General features: G+C 39.8%; 1 protein-coding gene across 2 annotated transcripts in view; it reads left to right on the forward strand.

Moving 5' to 3' along the window:
* The window catches only part of BORCS5 (BLOC-1 related complex subunit 5), a 73,578-nt gene that overhangs the window by 33,204 nt on the left and 20,067 nt on the right, over positions 1-20,307 (forward strand). For both annotated transcript variants that reach the window (XM_014451700.2, XM_006084249.3), the window contains exon 3: positions 17,724-17,881. In XM_014451700.2, the coding sequence (XP_014307186.1) occupies positions 17,724-17,881 (158 nt within the window). The remainder of the gene's footprint in view (positions 1-17,723; positions 17,882-20,307) is intronic.

Below are 20,307 nucleotides of genomic sequence, written 5' to 3' on the forward strand. Positions count from 1 at the left end.
CTCCCCCTAATTTTATGCAACATTGGGAATTTGGGCTACCTGATAGCCAATTTTGCATTTTCCTAAAAGCCAGGAAATGTCAAGGTTAGCCAATTATTTATTGAAATTAGCTGGAATTATCTGGCTCAGTGAATGTCTGTGGCCCAGTGTTATGTAACAACAGGGTGGGAGTGGATAGGGGCATTTTGGAGGGACTGCTATGTTGGGGGATGATTAGCATTCCTTTCCACTGCTTATCACTAGTGTCCCCAGTTTCTGACAGCCAGAGAGGCCCCCATTCTTCCAAATCCCCTCAAAAAGGGGGCAGAACAATGTGTGCTTTACAATATTATCAAGCAGCACTGTTTCTTTCTGTTTGTTTTACATAAAGGGTTTGGGAAGTTGTGCATTTATAGCTTTCATTTAGAATCTATATATATAAAAGCCTAAGCAACCGTTCAGCTGGTCGACCATTTGACTGGTCGACCATTCCACTGGTCAGCTGGTCACTATGATGTGCACTGGCCACCAGGGGGCAGACAGTCAACGCAGGAGCTGTCCCCTGGTGGTCAGTACACTCCCACAGCGGGAGCGCCGCTCAGCTGACCTACGGGTGCCAGATGCAGGGCTCACAGCTGGACACCGCAGCCCGGAGACCACAGCAGAGCCACAGCGAGCCTACCCAGCAGCAGTGTCAGGCGCAGCGGGACCAGGATGAACAGGAGCGGCAGGCAGCATTGGACTGCTGGTTTCAGCCTGATCCCTGCAGGCCATGCCGAGGGACCTCACTGGTGCATGAATCCGTGCACCAGGCCTCTAGTAGATTTCATAAAAAACACTGTTGGGGAAAAAGCAGTTTGTAAAGATGGATGGCAGGGAAGGACCTTGCCAGGAAAGAAGAGGGTGAGGTGGAAACATTACTGCTCCCCTAGATCTCCAGTTCCGTGGATGGTTCCTTTTTTCTGAGAGGCAACACAGATATAGCCCAGAAGTAGAGGCCAGGGTAGGAGATAAGGTAAAGGGACTCACAGGACAGGGATGGGGGAAGAGGCATATGTGAAGGAAAGATTTGGATTGGTGTGTAAAGATGGCAGCCACAGAGGGAATGAAAGGCAATGGTAAAGAAGCTGGAGATTTTACATGGCATTGTTAAGCTTACACTGTTAGTATTTCTGGGACAATTTAGTGACCTTCCAGGAGGAAACCTTATCTGAGATAATTAAATCAGTTGAAGACCTTCACATGGAATGTTGAATTATAGTATTTACTGTCCTTTTGTATGTTTGATTTTTTAAGCATCGCCTTCAAAAGACCCTATGTCCTTCTAGATACTTCGCAACTTAGGTGTAGAGTCAGTGTTTGTTTTTAAATAGAGTCAGCTTTGCTTTCATTCTGGCTTCTTGGTCTCAATAGCCATTTTCCTCAGACTTCATTAACTGAGTCACTCACCAAAAATATATTTTTCTGTTCACCTGGAATTTCTGAAAAATAATACAGTTTTATTGGAAAAATGAAGCATAAATATTACCCAAATATTAGCATCAAATTAGACAAATTCAGTGTTATTATATAAGATGTACAAGTAAAGTTTTAAGAAATAGGAACAAAAATCTCACTCATCTTCATTATCAGTCACAGTTTAACGGACACCTTGGTTTTACACTAAGTCCTAATTAAGTATAAGAACATTTCTTTTAATGTTTCCCAAACCTTCTTAATTAGTTTTGAAGACATTCAGTTGCATGTGTATCACTGGCTTTTTGTTTTAACCTTCTCACGAGTTGTCAAACAGTCTGGCAGTCTTTCTTTAGTGAAAGTCTTGTTTTTGTCACAGGCTATCTTTCTGAGCAGCCAGTGCATCGCTCCCTCACTAATTGTCTGGTTTTGCTCAATCTTAGCATCAGTAGAAATTACCTTGGTAAACCACTAGCTAAAGAGAGAGTATAAGTTTTCCTGAATGTCTCCTAAGGTGGCTGAGGGTGGAGTGGCGGTAGTGTAATAAAGTCCGTGGAAAACGAAACCATAGTTTCCATCAGGTTTGCAAAGAGGTCTCAGACCCAAAAGAATTTAAGAATGATTGCTGTGGATAGAGCCTTGCCCTCAAAAGAGATTGCCAGCTGCTATGTAACATTTTTTGATTTGGAATATTTCAGCATATAAGCAAAAATAACAAACACCTGAATCTTCATTTACCAATTCTGTCACATTTTAATATTTTGTCATAATTGCTTCAGATCTTTTTTTTTTTTACCCTAGAAGAAAAAATACTTCAAATACACTTAATGCCGCCCCCTTGCCACTCTTTTGTAACCAACCTTCCCTAATATTTCTTCTCCCTTCCTCTCTGCAGGGAATCATTGATCTGATAGGTGTTCATCATGCCCATGAATTTTTTTTCATGGCTTTACTTTTTACCACATATATTTGTATCTCTAAACAATATCTAATATTATTTTAAGTGTTTGATTTTATATAAATTGTATTCTACTGTATCTATCTTTTATGTATTTTTGTAACTTTCTTTTTTGGCTTTTATTTTTGAAATTTATCAGTTTTCGCTGTTGTATAGTATCCCATTGAATGAATATTTGACAGTTATTTAATCAGTGTTCTGTTAATGTTTGAGTTGTTTCAACTTTTTCACTATTAAACAGCTTGCACTGGGCATCCTTATGTATGTCTTCTTGTGCACATGTATGAGAGTTTTCTCTAAGGTGTGTAACTAGGAATAAGTGAATGTATAGTATAGTAAGGCACACATATTTTCAGTTTCACTAGATGCAGTCAAATTATTCTTCAAAGTGCTCATGCTGATTTATATCCTTACTAGCTGTTCATGTGATTTTACATCCTCAATAAAACTGGATATTGTCCCAGCTGTTCCTTGTTTACTGATTAATTTAAGGACAGCACCATGCTTAGCAACTATCTCAAATGTAGGGTCATATGCAAACTTATTTTTTTATACCAAGCTTCCTCCTTTTAAATAAATACTTTTAACTTTCACAGTTACAAATTTAAAATGTCTGTAGCATAGCTTTTCTTGCTCATACATATTTTTTTAAATAATGTTTCTTTTTTATGATCACAAAGTGATGATGCGATTATTTTAGATAAGTTGGAAAGCAGAATTTTAAAAAAAAGATATTAAAATACTCATCACCTAGACATAGTCATTGTTAACATTTTGCTATGTATTTTTTTGTAGGTTAAGCACATATATGAACACATGTACTTTGCAATTATAATCATGCTGAATTTGTCTTTTATATCACATTTCACTTAAAATTATATTTTTGCATTTCCTATATCATTAAATATTATTTGAAAACACCATGTTAAAAGCTGCATAACATTTCTTTGTATAAATGTGTTATAGTTGCATAGTTATATAATCATTTTCCCCTTGGAGGACATTTTTGATACTAAAATAATACTGGAGTAAACAATCTTGGTATATAAATCTTCTGTTGAGTTTCAGTTTGTTTCTTTTGGATAGATTTTTAGAAGAATTCAGTAAATATTTATGGAATTAGAATGAATAGATTATAAGTAAGGCAACCAAGAAGGAAAAAAAGCAGTCAGGAGAGAAGAAAATTGGTTTTGAGGGTCATGAGGTCCATTAACTCAGCTTCTTATATGTTTTAATTGAGTGACAAGTCTGTCTCTTAACTGAATTTGGTACCCTTCTTTTATTAGGGACTAGAGGCCCAGTGCACGGATTCATGCACCGGTGGGGTCCCTCGCCCTGGCCTGTGCCCTCTCACAGTCCAGGACCCCTCGGGGAATGTTGGAGAGCTAGTTTTGGCCTGATCCCTGCAGGCCAGGCTGAGGAACCCCACTGGTGCACGAATCCGTGCACTGAGCCTCTAGTATGCATATAAGAGCTTTGTTTAATCTCTTCCTGCCCTCCCCTCTTTCCTCTGAGATTCATCAGTCTGTCCCATGTTTCCATGCCTGTGGTCTCCACTCCTCCGTTGAGTGTCTGCCCCCTGGTGGTCAGTGCGTGTCATAGCTACTGGCCGGTCGGCCGGTCGCTTAGACTTTTATATATATAGATAAGTTAGAGAAGAACTCTACCCTAACATTGATACCAGAGAGTTAGCTGTGTATTGTAGTGTTCAAATACTACAGAATTTTAAAATTGGAAGGGACTTTTAAGTTTTAACATACAACTAGAGGCCCAGTGTATGAAATTCTTGCACTGGGGGTGAGGGGGTGTTCCTCAGCCCAGCCTGCACCCTCTCTAATCTGGGATCCCTCTCACAGTCCAGGACTGCTGGCTTCTAACCACTCGCCTGCCTGCCTGCCTGATTGCTCCTAACTGCTTCTGCCTGCCAGCCTGATCGCCTCCAACTGCCCTGCAGGCCTGGTCGCCCCCAACTGCCCTCCCCTGCCAGCCATCTTGTGACAACGTGGGGGTGGCCATCTTGTGGTGGCCATCTTGTGACAACATGGGGCAGCCATCTTGTGATGACGCAAGGGCATGAGGGTCAATTTGCATATTACCTCTTTATTATATAGGATTTACTGCTTGCAGAGTTCTGGAATTGAGTGTACTAGAGCATCTCATCAAGTAGGTAGACTTCTAGCCATGACTTGCTGAACATATAATCCCAAGCAGCTCACTGTCATACAAGCCAATCTACTCATTTATTGGATAGCTTTGATTAGTTGAGTGTGGTGCCTTCACTTAAGCCCAAATTTGATTTGCTATAATTTTCACTTATTGTTTAATTTGTTTTTAGGGACTAGAGGCCCTAAATGTGTACATTTTAGGCTCCCTAAAAATAATTCTGGAATTATTTCACCTTTATATATTTACCTACTAGTTTCAATTACAATTAACATGAAAACACATAAGTGTTTGACCTACTTTTAGTTTTTGTTTCCTTCTAAGATATAATTTAGCTTCATCTTGTCTTTATAGTGAAAATTATATATGTGAACATAGGTTGGATAGTAAAACTTTCCACATATTTTAATACTTGGTAGACAGAAAAGTTCCAGAGTGCTTTTATGTACTACTCATTCTATTATTTTTTTCTTAGAAGTTGCATGTAGGCAGTGGTTTTGGTATACACAATCCCACTTTTCCACTAGTATTACATAATAACAACCACCTTTATCCTTCTTTCTTTCCTCCAGTCTTTCCTCCTTCCCCTCTTTCTTTTTCTTCCTTCTTCCTCCTTCCTCCATTCTTTTTTCTTAGCACAAAGGTGTTTTATTATCTACTTTAACCCGTGTATAAATTTTCCTCATTTGGCAGGTGGAGGTGCCGAGGTTCATACAGGTTTAAAGACCTTTCCTGTCACACAGCTCTGAAGGTAGAGCCAGCATTTAAATCCAGGTCTAATTCTAAAACCTGCGTATTTAACCAGTTTGTAAGTCTGTCTCCCTTACTTACTTATATTAGTGTCATAAAATCAGACATCTTTCTGTTCTAGAAATGTTTGTGTCTTTGGGTTACCCCAGTGATTTTTCAACCTTTTTTGTCTCATGGCACATAAAAACTAATTACTAAAATTCTACAGCACACCTAAAAATATATTTTTGCCAGTCTGACAAAAAAATTGATATAATTTGTATTGACTTACAAAAAAATAATAATAGTAAGTATCTACCCTTTTTGCTCCAAATTGACTTTTTTTTAAAAATCAGGTGCCGCCCTAGCTGGTTTGGCTCAGTGGATAGAGTGTCGGCCTGAGGACGGAAGGTCCCGGGTTTGATTCCAGTCAAGGGCATGTGCCTGGGTTGCAGGCTTGATCCCAGTAGGGGGCATGCAGGAAGCAGCCAATCAATGATTCTCTCTCATCATTGATGTTTCTATCTCTCTCTCCCTCTCCCTTCCTCTCTGGAAAAAAAAAATCAGGTGTCTATATTTGTATAAAGGATTTCTGGTATGAAGAATGAACCAATTAGATGCAACCTTATTATGTGAGATGACCAATAAGATGCAACTCTATTATGTGACCTTTATATTTATGGTTCAAGACAGGGCATTCACACCAGATGGCTATTGTTGTGTTGGCTGTCATGTTTTTATTTGACAATCTAAGGAAAAAGAGGTCAGTGCTCCAGACTAAATAGTCAGGTATTGCATGTTTTAAAAATTATTATGGCACACCGATTGAAAATCGTTGGGTTACTCGGTTAGTGTATCACATTGGTAGTGTGTGTGTGTGTCATTATTGGAAATATATTGCTTCTGCTTGCTTCTCTTTAATAATCCCAGCTCCTCTCCCTTGGTTTTGGACACCAAGGATCTTCCTACGATTGCCCATTTCTTCCTAGTTTCCTGTGGTGTTCTTTCCTGTTTCTGGAGAAACTAAAGCACAGAATGAGAAAAGAGTAACAAATAATTACATAATTTTTTTCTGAATATTATCAACTGATGTGTTTCATAAAGGAGGATGTTTTCACAGCTGTGTACTTTAGGGATAGTGGGAAAAGTTTGAATTTTTCTAACTTGAGTGTCTTCAACAACAAAGGCAGTGACGCACATGCTTGATAGACTTGGAATGTGGAAACCAGCTCTGTTAGCCCTGTGATAGGAATCTTTGTGTTTATGGTCACATTGGGATTCAGATATGTTATCTCAGTGAACTTGAGACCAGGGTTCAAGGAACCAAGGCGTGGACTTGCTGAATATGTGATTTAATTACTCTAGATCAATCAAATTTTGAGCGAGTGATGATGGGATGGATATATGATGTGTACATTTTTACGTAGTTGCCAGGGAAAGGAACAAAGTTTAATCCTTGGTTTTGTTGACCTTTGGTATCACTTTTATCTTGTAGTTCCACATAACTGCCTTTGCTGAATTTTCAAAAGGCGGCAGTCAAGTGATTTATAGATAAGGTCTCATTCACTACTTGCACAAGAAGAGCCCATATCTTCATATATGGGTGACGTCAATTTACTTTAGATGCAGGAATGAGTTCATTTCTTTGCAGAGATATGAACAGAATGTGTCTCTTGCTCTGGTGAGAAATAAATTTAAATCAGAACTTTGCTTGCAGGAGATGTAATGGAATAACCAGGCACTTGCGCCTTCAGAATTTAGAGATCTTTAGCAAGGCCCCAGGGGGCACCAATTGTGTGTTTGCAGAACTCTATTCAAATACAAGTATTCCTCAGTACATGAAATAGCAGATGTCTGTGGAGATCTACTTTGTATACACTCATAAGGCACTATGTGCCTTGGGTCTTTCAGAGATAAAAAATACATGATTTCTTTCCTCAAGGACCTTACCAGGTAACTGGAGAGAGAGAAGAATGTCAAAAATAGTACACAAAAACGATGTTCCGTAAATCTCATAAATGAACTTTTAACCAAGTGTGCTTCAGAGATACAGCCCATAAAGAGTAAGATTTAGTTATAAATGAGCTATGTTGCTATTGAAAACATTGAGATTCTAAACCAAATCTCAAATAAGCAAAAATATCTTAAGCATAAATTAAGAGGAAAGTTGTATTGTAAATTAATTTCTCAAGAAAGTTGCCAAATTATACACCATAGAATTTTAAGAATTGGCAATTCCAGAGCTCTCATGTTTGGGCTACTTTATTATCTCCTTCAATTATAGTAATATTTCTGTTACCAAAAATCACTAATTTATAGTATTTTTCTTTTTATTAATACTAGCGCTTATTTCCATTACTGTTTTGTTGTCATGATTATTATTGTTACTGTATTACTTTACTTATTAAGTATAGGGGATAAGAAAATGCTTCCTAAGGTCATCCTAAGAAATAGGTAAAATATATAATAAGCTTAGCACTGTGCTTGGCTAAACAAGTACCATTATTAATGTAGCTATTGTTTCTCTTACTCATGAAATGAAAAATAAATGCTTTATACAGTGACTGACAGTAGTTAAATTCTACTAAATTATAATAACATGTAGCTTATCTATGATAATAAAAGTATAATATGCTAATTAGACCAGACAGCCGAACAACCTTCTGAACATCATTCCAGATGTCCTTCCTGACGAAGCTGTGGCAGCGGGGGCCAAGGCATAGGCGGTTAGGGGCGATCAGGCAGGCAGGCAGAGGGGTTGATCAGGCAGGCAGGCAGGCAGAGGGGATAGGGGCGATCAGGCAGACAGGCAAGTGGTTGGGGCGATCAGGCAGGCAGGCAGGCAGAGGAAGTTAGGGGCGATCAGGCAGGCAGGCAGGCAAGTGGTTAGGAGCCAGCGGTCCCAGATTTCGAGAGGGTGCAGGCCAGGCTGAGGGACACCCTCCCCTACCCCCGGGGCATGAATTTCATGCCCTGGGCCTCTAGTTGTTTATAAAAGGCCTTAGCATACAACATGGGGCAAAAGTAGGTTTATAGTTGTTCATATGGAAAATTATACAATAATTAATAAATAATAATAAATGTGTTTTGTGTACTCACAACTGTAAACCTACTTTTCCCCAAGCTGTATATTATTTTATCTAATCCTCTTAGCTACTTTCAAGGTATATAGTATTACCCCTCTTTTACTGGTAGAGACATTGAAGTGAAGTGTTATTGAAGAGCTCTAGAATCAGGTTTTGGGCTACCTACCCAAGCGTAATGGCCAAAATTATGCCACAGACCTGACCCACTGAGGTCACTACTGCTGCCATGACCAAGAACTTGACATGCCTTGCACCACAAACAGTGCTAGCTGGGAGTGGAGACTGGACATTGCTACTGGTTCTGCTTCTATCACTGCCTCAGAAACATTGTTTTTCTGGAAAGTGCTATCACCAGAGAATGTCATTGTGGGAGGTCCCTATTTTGCAACATTGCTCCCTGTTTAGAGTCTGGGTTGGTGTATAGATTGGAACTTCTGCCTTGTGCTTATATACTAGCTGCAGTGCAGGTGGGAAAAAGGGTTTTTGGTTCTTCAGCTTCTCGGTATAATAGGCAGCTAGGCTCTCGTATATGACACTTGGCTTTATTGCCAAATCCTTGGGTCTTAACTCTCTGTATAGAAGACACATTTTATATTTCCTGTTGATTATATATAATCTGAATAGAAAATAAGGTTGTTTTCCTTTTTAGTAGACATCATGTGTGGAAAAATAATGTGGTTTTTCTCTGAAATTGAGCTTGTTCTTACAGATTAGCTGTTATAAATTAATGGTATTGCCTTAGCATTTTAAGCTACCAATCATTGAGAACTTTCACCTGATCAAGGTGTTTTTTCCAGTGTAAACAATCCTGTGTTTTTTGAGTGTAGAGTATGTAATCCTTTAAGGAAGCCAGGAGTTAGCACCTATATGAAGGGTGACCCCATTGAACAAGAAAGTCGTGGCATTAATATTTCAGATTTCTTTTTTGTTCCATCGTTTTCTTAGTGTGTCTTTTGTTTTCAATTAAAGTGAAACTGTGATTCATCTTTCTGAAAAAAAAACAAAAAAAAAAAACTCAGCTCCCCAATGTGGTTGCTGTTGACTCTATAAAGGTACTCTTCCCTCTTTTATAGTCAGTCTCGCTGTGCCTTGCAAAAGTCTGCATTTCTGAGAACTTGTGTATACTTCAAACTACTTTAAGTAGAATCATGTGTTACATACCAATTTTTGAAAGAACACTTTAAGTTTTAAAGCAAATTCTTTTAAAAAGGGAAGGATCCTTTGGTGCTCCAAACAACCTTCCTTCCTTTGTCTAGAAGCTTTTGCCCTATGTTTTCTTCTAACAGATTTATAGTTTTAGGCCTTTGGTACATTTCGAGTTCATTTTCATTCATTCTTTTGCATGTGGATGTCCAGTTTTCTTAGCACCAGTTATTGAAAGACTATTCTTTCTACCATTGAATGGTCCCTTATAGGAAATCTTTTGACTATACATGTGAGGATTTATTTATTATTTATTTCTATTCTATGAGGGTGGAATTAGTAATATTGATCTATATGTCTTTCTTTATGCCCGTACTACAGTCTTTTGATTACTGTAGCTTTGTAGTAAGTTTTGAAATCAGGAAGTCTGAATCTTTCATCTTAGGTCTTTTTAAAGATTGTTTTGATTATTGGTAGTCTTTTGAGATTCCATATGAATACTAGAATGGGTTTTTCTATTTCTGCAACAAAAAAAGTCATTAGAATTTTGACAGGAGTTGCATTGAATATGTAGATCACTTTGGGTAGTATTGATATCTTGAGAGTATTGTCTTCCAGTTCATGAAACATGAGTTGTATTTCCATTTATTTGTTTTCAATTTCTTTCAGCAGTGTTTTAGAGTTTTCATTGTACAAGTTTTACATATGAGAAAATTGAGGCTCAGAGATATAAGGTTCACGGTCCAAATTCATACAGCTAATAAATAATGAGGCCAAATTCAGCTTTTCCCATTCTCCCTGTCTTAGTCTGTTCAGGTTTCTATAACAAAGTACCGTAGACCGGGTGCCTCATAAACAACAGAAATTTGTTTCTCACAGTTCTGGAGGCTGGGAAGTTCAAGATCAAGGTGGTAGCTGGTTCGGTGTCTGGTGAGGGCTGCTTCCTGATTCATAGACAGCCTTCTTTTTGCTGTGTCCCCACATGCTAGAAGGGACAAGTGAGTGCTTTGGGGTTTCTTTTAGAGTATTACTAATTCTACCCTCAAACTTAATCACTCCTCCCCCCCGCCCCCCAAAAAAAACAACAACAAAAAACCTATCTCCTCATACCATGCCATTTTCAACATTTTGGAGGGAAGCACAGGCATTCAGTCTGTAGCATCAATGAGACAGTTCTTTTTTGGCCCTCTGGTGGTTTTATTTATTTTAAAATATGCTTTTATTGATTTCAGAGAGAAGAAGGGAAAGGGAGAGAGAGAAACATCACTGATGAAAGAGAATCATTGATCAGCTGCCTCCTGCATGCCCCTCACTTGGGATTGAGCCTGAAACCTGGTCATGTACCTTGACCAGGAATCAAAGCCCAATCTCCTGGTTCATGGGTCAACACTCAACTGCTGAGCTACATCGGCCAGGCCCTCTGGTGGTTTTAGGAAACTGTTAGGAGGGAGATCCTGGGAGCATTGTTTTTAACCACACAAAACATTTGGTGGGTTGGCATGTTATATTGAGCTTGCCTCTACTTGCAGTTTCTTCTCCCAAATAGTTTAACCAAAACAATAATGATAGCCATTCTGAGTGGCTCCTTCTCGTGGGTGAGATTGTTGCTCCTCTCATGTGACTGAATAGAGATACAAGTCCCTAAGGGAACCAGTCATGGAGGGCACCCCTTTCTAAATGCCCCAAAGGAATTGAGCACTAACACATATCATAAGATCCTGCCCACGTTGAGCAGATGGTTTTAGACTTTCCCCTTTCTTTAAGGTAAGTGGAAGGAATGCCTTTGAGAACTAGATTTAACACAGGTTTCTGTGCTTTTTTAAAAAATCTTTGAAATATACCATGAACAATTGAGTCAAAAATCCCTTATTAGTCTGGCCAGTATGGCCCAGTGGTTGCGCATGAACCTATGAACCAGGAGGTCACGATTCCATTCCCGGTCAGGACACATGCCCGGGTTTTGAGTTCGATTCCCAGTCGGGGGCATGCAGGAGGCAGCTGATCAGTGGTTCTCTCTCATCATTGATGTTTCTATCTTTCTCTCCCTCCCCCTTCTTCTCTGAAATCAAAGATAGATATATATTTTAAAATCCCTTATTATTTTTAGGGGGATTTTCTTTTCTCATAATCTGTTGCTTAATTATACCTTCACAAAGTTACATAGATTCTGCTTTCTGTATTGTGTGGTAGGAAATACTGTTTCTCATATGGGCCCCACTACTCATAATACTCATTTCTAGTCCTGTAAGTGACTAAGCCTCTAAAAGTCAAGGAATTCAGTTGGGTAAAAACCCAGGTTAATACCCATATGGCTTTTGACTTTATTTCAGAAAAACATTTTTCCCCTACCTGACATTTCAAAAAGAAAAAGATTGTTCAGCAAAATATTTTCCAACTTTCTAACCCTGATGATTTTTTCCCCTCAACACTTTGAGGTAGGTGCACACGGCAGTTTGCTGATCTGTGTAATAGTCGGTCTTGGTCCTCACCCTTCCCTGGAACCCACTCTCTATTCCTGTACAAACAAAGTGGTTTCAACAGGGTCTTGAAATGTCTCCACTTTTCACCATTTGCAAACCCAACTCTTAATATATGGAATCTATTAAATCAGGTTTTTAACTCAATAAACATCTACTTTGTGTACATCACTGTCTTAAGCTAAAGAAAAATTAGAAAATGGAGGGTAATGGCCCTGTTCCCTAGCACAGTAAGGAAGACATGATTTAGAAACTTTTATTTAACATGGAAGACTAACCATAAATATATGGAGGAATAGTGTGTTAGGAGTAAAATTCATGATGTCTATAATTTTTAATGGGCTCAGGAAAAGAAAAAATAGAAAAAGATGAAGTAGACATGATAAAGTCTTCAAAAAATTTTTTTAAATCCTCAACCGAAGAAATGTTTTTATTGATTTTTTTTCTTTTTCTTTTTGTCTTATTTTTAGAGAAAGAGGAAGGGGGGGAGAGAGGAAGAGGAAATTGATATGAGAAGAAGCATCGATCACTGGGCAACTTAACTTGATCACCTTAGTGTGCCTTCTAGACTTGGCAGCTTTCTTAAAATCCACCATCCTCGCGTATTTTTTTTTAAAGAGGAAGAGTAAGGGTTTTGTTTTGGCAGCTAAAGCTGGGTTCTGGGTCCTCTGCTTCAGCCCCCTGGAAGCTTGGTCTGTCCCTGTAGCTTTTCTCCTCCCATTTTGCAGTACAGGCTCCCAAGAGTAATCTCAAGCACTGGCTAGTTCCTCACTCACTTGGGAAGAGCAGTTTCACTCTGAGACCAGGCCTCACTCTTACGTGTATGTGAAGAATACAGAGTAGAGACCCTGAAAAGCCTTTTTTCCTCCTAAAGTCTTCCTCAACTCACTCGTTCCTGGAATTCCAGCATTAGAACTGCATCCTCGTAACCATTTGTACGCCATAAGCGTCTATAGATGCAAGCGGTGGACCTTTTTTAATTAAATTCAAAATATTGTGGCAGTTAACTGGTTAACCGAATCTGAGAACCTTTTATGTACCAGATGCTGTATGTTAGACACAAGAGATAAAAAGTAAGTAAAACATGGTTCCTGTTCTACCAGCTCACAGTTTGTTATGAGACTTTTAAGTGTCTTGGAGAAGATAACTGTTTTAAGGTGTACTCATACATTATAAACCTTGGAAGATAGGAACTGGTTTTGACTTACAGAGTTGGGGATAATTGAGTGAGGGAAGAAGGGAAAGTTGCCCAAGAAGACATTATTAATAGATGGGAAAGACCTTGCCGTGTTTTGTTAAAATGAATGTTTAAAAATATTTGAAAGGGAAATACATTTATATGAATGTCTCTCTCCAGATCCCTGTTTTCCAACTGTCTAATTCTTGTCATTTGAGTTTCTTTATGTAAATACTAGAGGCCTGGAGCATGAAAATTCATGCACTGGAGCGGGGGTCCCTCAGCCTGGCCTGACCCCTCTCACAGTTTGGGAGCCCTCAGGGGCGGGAGGCGACCCGGCGATCAGGGGAAGGCGACGCACCCATCATTCCTCTGCTGCTGCCACTGCCGGCAGCACAAGCCTCAGCCAGCCCTGGTTACCTGAGCCTCGGGCAGCCCTGGGCGGCTGGGCAGCCACCATCTGAGGCTTGCCTGTGCCTCAGGCCTGCCCTTGGTGGCTGGGGGGCTGAGGGGACTGGGGGACTCCAGAGGTAGGCACGTGGCGGGGCTGAGGGGACTGGGCGTCGCCATGTTTTGTGATGGCGTGAGGGTCAATTAGCATATTCCTGTTTATTAGATAGGATAAGCAATTATGAGTATATATTTTTATTTTATTGTCCCTCCCCTTTTACACAGTGGTAGCATGCTCTATACATTATCCTATATACCTTTCTTTTATTAATATCTTTTGGAGATTTTTCTATATGAATACATACAGAGCTTCCTCATTCTTTTCTGTGATCATATATTCTTACTAATGGCTGCATCATGGTTTAATTAACAAACTCCCCATTGATGGACATTGAGGTGTTTGTTCATATTTTGCTATTATAATCACTGTTGCAATGAATAATCTTATGTATATATCTCACATCATTTAACACACATGCTAATGTACATGTAAATTCCTAGTAGTGAAATTATTCTATCAAAGGCTTTATGCATTTGTAATTTTGAAATCCATGCCAAGTTGCCCTCAATAGAGGTGTTAATGACTTACACATGAATCAACAATGCCTATTTCCTCATAGTTCCACCTACAGAGTTTTTATCATACTTTTGGATTTTTACCAATTTAGTGGGTGAAAAATGGGCTAGCAATAAAGTTTTAATTTCTACTTTTCTTATGATGAGTAAGGTTATGCATCTTTTCTTATAGTTGAAGCATTGGTATATCCTTTTCTGTGAAGTGCCTTTTCATGTCTTTTTTCTATCTGTCTTTGGCTGATTTTTTGCTTGCCAATTCTAGGAGCTCTATATATAAGAGGAACTTACCATTTGTGATTGAGTTGCAAATATTCTTCCCAGGTATTTTTGTGTACTTTTAAACCTGTTTTTGCCATGGGGAATCTTGATTTTTATATTGTTGAATTTATCATTGTTTCCCTTATGACCTCCACATTGTCCTGGCCTGCTACTAATGGCACAAAATCATTCCTCTTTCCATGGTGCATACTCACTCTTTTCCTACTTCAGTCTTGGATTGACAGCAAAAAGCTTTTGGTGTCTTCCCTCCAAGTCTGTTTCTGGGACTGTGTTATTTGTCACTTATCTATATAATAAAAGCCTAAGTGACCATTATGGCAGAACGACCAGTTGCTATGATGTGCATTGACCACCAGGAGGCAGATGCTCAGTGCAGGAGCTGCCCCCTGGTGGTCAGTGAACTCCCACAGGGGGAGCGCTGCTCAGCCAGAAGCCCGGCTCATGGCTGGCGAGCCCAGTGGCGATGGCGGGAGCCTCTCCCGCCTCTGTGGCAGCGCTAAGGAGCAATGAGCAGGTGGGTGGTAAGGAGTGAGGGGTCCCGGACTGCGAGAGCACAGGCTGGGCTGAGGGACAACCCCCAGTGCACAAATTTTGTGCACCAGGCCTCTAGTAGGAGATAATTGATATTTATGTTAGGAGATTTCAGTGTTCTGAAAAAAAAAAATCCATCTTCTTGATTAGAGGCACTCTAGAAAACTGGCAGTTTCTTGTAAAACTAAACATGCAGTTACCATACAACGCAGAAATTGCTCTCTTGGGCATTCATACCAGAGATACAAAAACTTATGTTTACACATAAACCTATACACAACTGTTTATAGCAGTTTTTTTAACAGCCCCAAACTGGAAACAACTCCAGTGTCCTTCAGTGGGTGAATGGTTAAACAAGCTGTGGTACATACATGCCATGGAGTACTACTCAGAAATAGAAAGGAACAAGCTACCAACAATATGTGACAACATGGATGAATCTCTAATGCATTTTGTTAGGTGAAAAAAAGTCAGTCCCCAAAGGTTACATATTGTATTAGTCCATGTATAAAACATTTTTCAAATGGCAAAGTTTTAGAAATAGTGAACAGATTAGTGTTTGCTAGGGCTAAGGATGCTCCCCTAGCAAGGATGAGAGAGTGGTGGATGTGGTATAAGAAGCAACACAAGAAACCCTTGTGTGATGGAATGGCTCATTATTTGTCGGTGATGGAGGACACATGACCCTACATGTGAAAAAACTGTATAGAACTAAATTCACCGGTGCGTCTGCACATGCACACACACATACACAAATGAGTGTAAGTAAAATGGAGACATCTGAATAAGATCAGTAGATTGTATCATTGTATCATTGTCAATATCCTGGTTGTGATATTGTATTGTAGTTTTCCAAGATGTTACCTTTGGGGGGAGACTGGGTAAATAGATACACAAAATCCTGTACAATTAAAAAATAAATTCCCATTTTTGCAACTACCAGCTTCACCAAAAACTGCTATGTAGAGGCAGGTCCACTGGAGTAACTGGGCTCTTGGTGTTAGGATCAGCAGTGGAACAGCTGAGGGACCTAGTGCTGGCAGTGGAGTGTTGGGGAGCAAGGCAGTGCCTCAGGTTCAATTCTGTGCTCTGCTCGGTTAGGCCAGATGAAGATCTGAGAGCAGTGACTGGCACTTCCAAGGATTCTCTGGGACTACCCAACTGGGTAGCTCATCTTACAGCCTGTCTGTGGGGAAGGAACACTTGGGCTTGGGCTCCCATACCTCAGAACCAGTGAGGGCTTGACATTGGTGGTTGGGTGCAGGAATGGGGAAGGGTTCCCAAGATGACTTTTGCTATGGGTAGGTCCACCCTCATCATGCCCAGCATGTACCCTGTTGTCATGTTTATTTTGGTGTACCTCTTGCTGTTTCATTGGCTCTGATATGAGGCAGACCCTGATCTAGCATAGTGCTTCTCAGAGTGTGGTGGGGGGAATCCCTGAGGTCCCCAGGACCCTCCTGGGGAGTTTTCACAGTAATATTTAGATATTTGCTAATTACTCTCATTCTCTTACAAGTGTGCAATAGAGTTTTCCAGAGGTGACGTGATGTGAATGAGCAACAAATTGAACATAGAAGTGGATACAAAACTCCAACTGTATTCTATTAAGCCAGACATTAAAAAGACGTAGAAAAATATAAATAAGTGCCACTTTTCTCACTTTTTTGTTTTGGAAAATAGAATTCTTTTTTCTTAAAATATGTTTCTTGTTAACATTCAATGAAGTTATTGTTATTTTTAAATGATTTAATAAATATTAAAGAATTTTCTCAGCTTAATTTTTAATTGGTGAATATTGATATAAACTACATAAACCACAGCTCTTTGGGGTCCTCAATAATTTTTGAGACGGTAATGGGGTCCTAACACCAAAAAGTGTGTGATTACCAGAATGCATTTGGCCAAAAGTTGGTGGACTTGCGTTCTAGTCAGGATTTTGCTGTGTGATCATATGCAAGTCATTTAGCCTCTTTTATTGATTTCTTCTTCTATAAATGCTAATAATTGCCCTGTTCTATATACCTTAAAGAAAAGTGAGATAATTCTATATGAAAAGCTTTGAAAATAGACTGTCCTATGCAAATGTAAGAGAATTTAGTAGTTAGACAACTAAACTTTTGTTGGAAGAAAATGTGAAGAATGAGGTTTATGATTGTGTCAGCTGATACTCTGTTCACTTTTTAAATTTTTTCATTTTACATCTCCTCCTAACAACTTCCTTATCCATTTTATTTCTTTTTTTTTTCAGTTTCTCAGACAACAATTAGAATTATTAAAAGGAATTAAGTAAATACATCTTCCAAAGTTTTCAGTCAAGAAGGGATTTATATTCCTGATACTTTGAAGTAGTGTCATAAGGTCAGGAGTTCTGTCTTAGAGAAACCACTTACTAGCTCTGTGACTTTAGGGAAGTTACTTAACCTCTCTGTGTCTTGGATTCCTCATCTGTAAATTGGGGCTAATAATACCTTGCTTTCCATGGTGATTAAGAGTATATACTAATGCACAGGAAGCCCTTAGCCAGTGCTTGGCACATAGTAGATGCTCCATAAATGATAGTTGCTGTGATCGTCATTAGCATATAACAAAAGATGCAAGATTAAATTTAGGTCTCTTGCCCAGTCTTTAGTAAACTTATTATTAAGCTACTTTATTCACAAGTTTATTAATAGTAATTTTCGTTTCATTTGACTTCATTCTTTTTTTCTGCTTTGAAGGGCTATTGAGTGGCCAGACTTCCCCAACAAATACCAAATTGGAGAAACTGGATTCTCAGCAGGTGTTGCAGCTCTGCCTCCGATATCAGGATCACCTCCATCAGTGTGCAGAGGCTGTTGCTTTTGATCAGAATGCTTTGGTTAAGCGAATCAAAGAGGTAAGTATTGTGGGAAAATAACATTGCTGACTTATTGTGATTCCCTGTGACTCGTGAGTCCTTTTCTACTGGGCAGTAGAGCTAGTGAGCCCAGCTTTATGGGAAGTAGTCATTTTTCTGAGTTTTGACATTTGTCCTCATTGCTTTGTGGGATTGTCTTTCCTAACAGTAAAATGTGGTGGTGAAAAAGAGTGGTCCATGGAGCTAGACCAATATGGAGTTTGAATCCTGGTTCACCACTTAAATTGCTTGGGCAAGTTACTTAACTTCTCCTGGTCTCAGTTTTCCTCATCTGAAAAATGGGGCTAATAAGTAGTAACCTACCCCAAGGGTTGAGTAAAAATTAAATTGCTCAGTTAAGTGTTAACTCTTTTTTAAATTTTATTTTTCAACTACAGTTTACATTCCATGTTATTTTGTATCAGTTTTAGGTGTACAGCTTAGTGGTTAGCCAATCATATACTCTCTATAGAGTTCCCCCTGATATTTCCAGTACCCACCTGGCACCCTACATAGTTATTACAATATTATTGAGTATATTCCCTATGCTGTACTTTACAACTTCCAATCTGTGCTTCTTAATTTCTTCACCCTTTTCACCCAGCCCCCCAACTCCTCTCCCCTCTGGCAACCATCAGTCTGTTCTATGCATCTATGAGTCTGTTTTTATTTTGTTTGTTCATTTATTTTTGTTATTTAGATTCCACTTGTAAGTGGAATCATATGTTATTTGTCCTCCTCTGACTGACTTATTTAAAGTAAGGGTTAGCTCGTAATAGTATGTGTAAAGTCCTGCCATACTAATTTCCTATATGTATTTTGTATTTTATTTTCAAATAGGATATCAGTTCTTTGAGAGCAGGAGTCTTGACATCTCCCTAAAAATTATATTTTTCACTGTGTTAACACATGAAAAGGTCAGTGATTCTTATTGAATGGAAGCAATTAGCCTACAGCGTTTTGTAAGGAAAGAAACAAGATAACTAAAGAGAATGGTAGGAAGTTAAGTAATTATTAATAACAGTAAGCAGGTACTTCTTTTAAGCACTGAAAAGTGTCATTGACCAGGCCATTGCATGGCACAGCTCTGGGTGCACCAAGATAAAAGTAAATATATTTTCCAAAGTTTTCACTCAAGAAGGGGTTTATATTCCTGACACCTTAAAGTATGTCATATAAAGAAAAGAAAATGTCAAGAGCTCTATCTTGGAGAAACCACTTATGTAAATGGCACCCCCTGTTGTTTAACAAAATAGTTCTGGTCATTGACTCAGGCCAGAGAAGAAGATTGACATGCAGTAACACACAAGTAAAAGGTTGTGAATCACAGCAAATTAATTATTTATTGGGAATGAACATAGTACATCCTTGAAATAACAGTCGTCAGTTATATTGATAGATTTAAATTTGCCACCACTTCCAGCATTTTAGCGCCTATCTTTCATAAAATGTATGCATATATGCTTCTCTCATGGAAGTCTTTTACTTGGTAGACTATGAAATATGACCTTTCATATTGGTTGGTATTGATGTGGCCTTTCAAATGGTATCAACTATTTTACTACATTATGATGTACACTAGTGGCCTGGTGCACGAAATTTGTGCATGGGGCGGGGGCAGGAATGTCATCCCTCAGCTTGGCCTGCACCCTCTCCAATCTGGGGCCCCTTGGGGGATGTCTGACTGCTGGCCTGCTCGCCCCCTACTGACCCCCCTGCCGGCATGCTTGCCCCAAACTGCCCCCCCCCACGGCCTGCTTTTCCCCAACTGCCCCCCCTGCTGGCATGCTTGCCCCAAACTGCCCCTCTTGCTGGCCTGATCCTGCCCAACTGCCCCCCACTGCCAGCCGGTCGCCCTCTACTGCCGCCCCTGCCAGCCTGCGTGGCCCCAACTGACAACCCCCTGCTGGCCTGCTAACCCCCAACTACCCCCCTGCCAGCCTGATTGCCCCCAACTGCCCCCCCTGCTGGCCTGCTCACCCCCAACTTCCCCCACTGCTGGCCTGATCATCCCCAACTGCCCTCCCCTCCTGGCCTAATTGCCCCTAACCGCCTCTGCCTCAGCCCTGCCACTATGGCTTTGTCTGGGAGGCGGCCACGGAGCTGGCTGTGACCAAGGAAGCCAAGCCTCCGCCTCCCGCCTGCTCTCCGGCTCACTTGACTTCTTGGTCGCCAAGCCTCCTGCCCGCTCCGGCTGGCTCCATGGCTCTGGCCGGTGCCGCCATCTTTGTCGCATCAATTTGCACATTCCCTCCTTACTGGCTGTGGGTGCAGCCATCTTTATCGTGGAGTGACAAATGGTTCCAAAACGTTCAAAAGCATATTACTCTTTTATTAAATAGGATAACTGCTTCTACACTATCCCAATAAAAATTCATTGTATGGTATATTTCTAGAGTTCTAAGGGATACAATATGAAGAAGTAC

Source organism: Myotis lucifugus, unplaced genomic scaffold, assembly GCF_000147115.1.
Source record: "Myotis lucifugus unplaced genomic scaffold, Myoluc2.0 scaffold_10, whole genome shotgun sequence".
NCBI lineage: Eukaryota > Metazoa > Chordata > Mammalia > Chiroptera > Vespertilionidae > Myotis > Myotis lucifugus.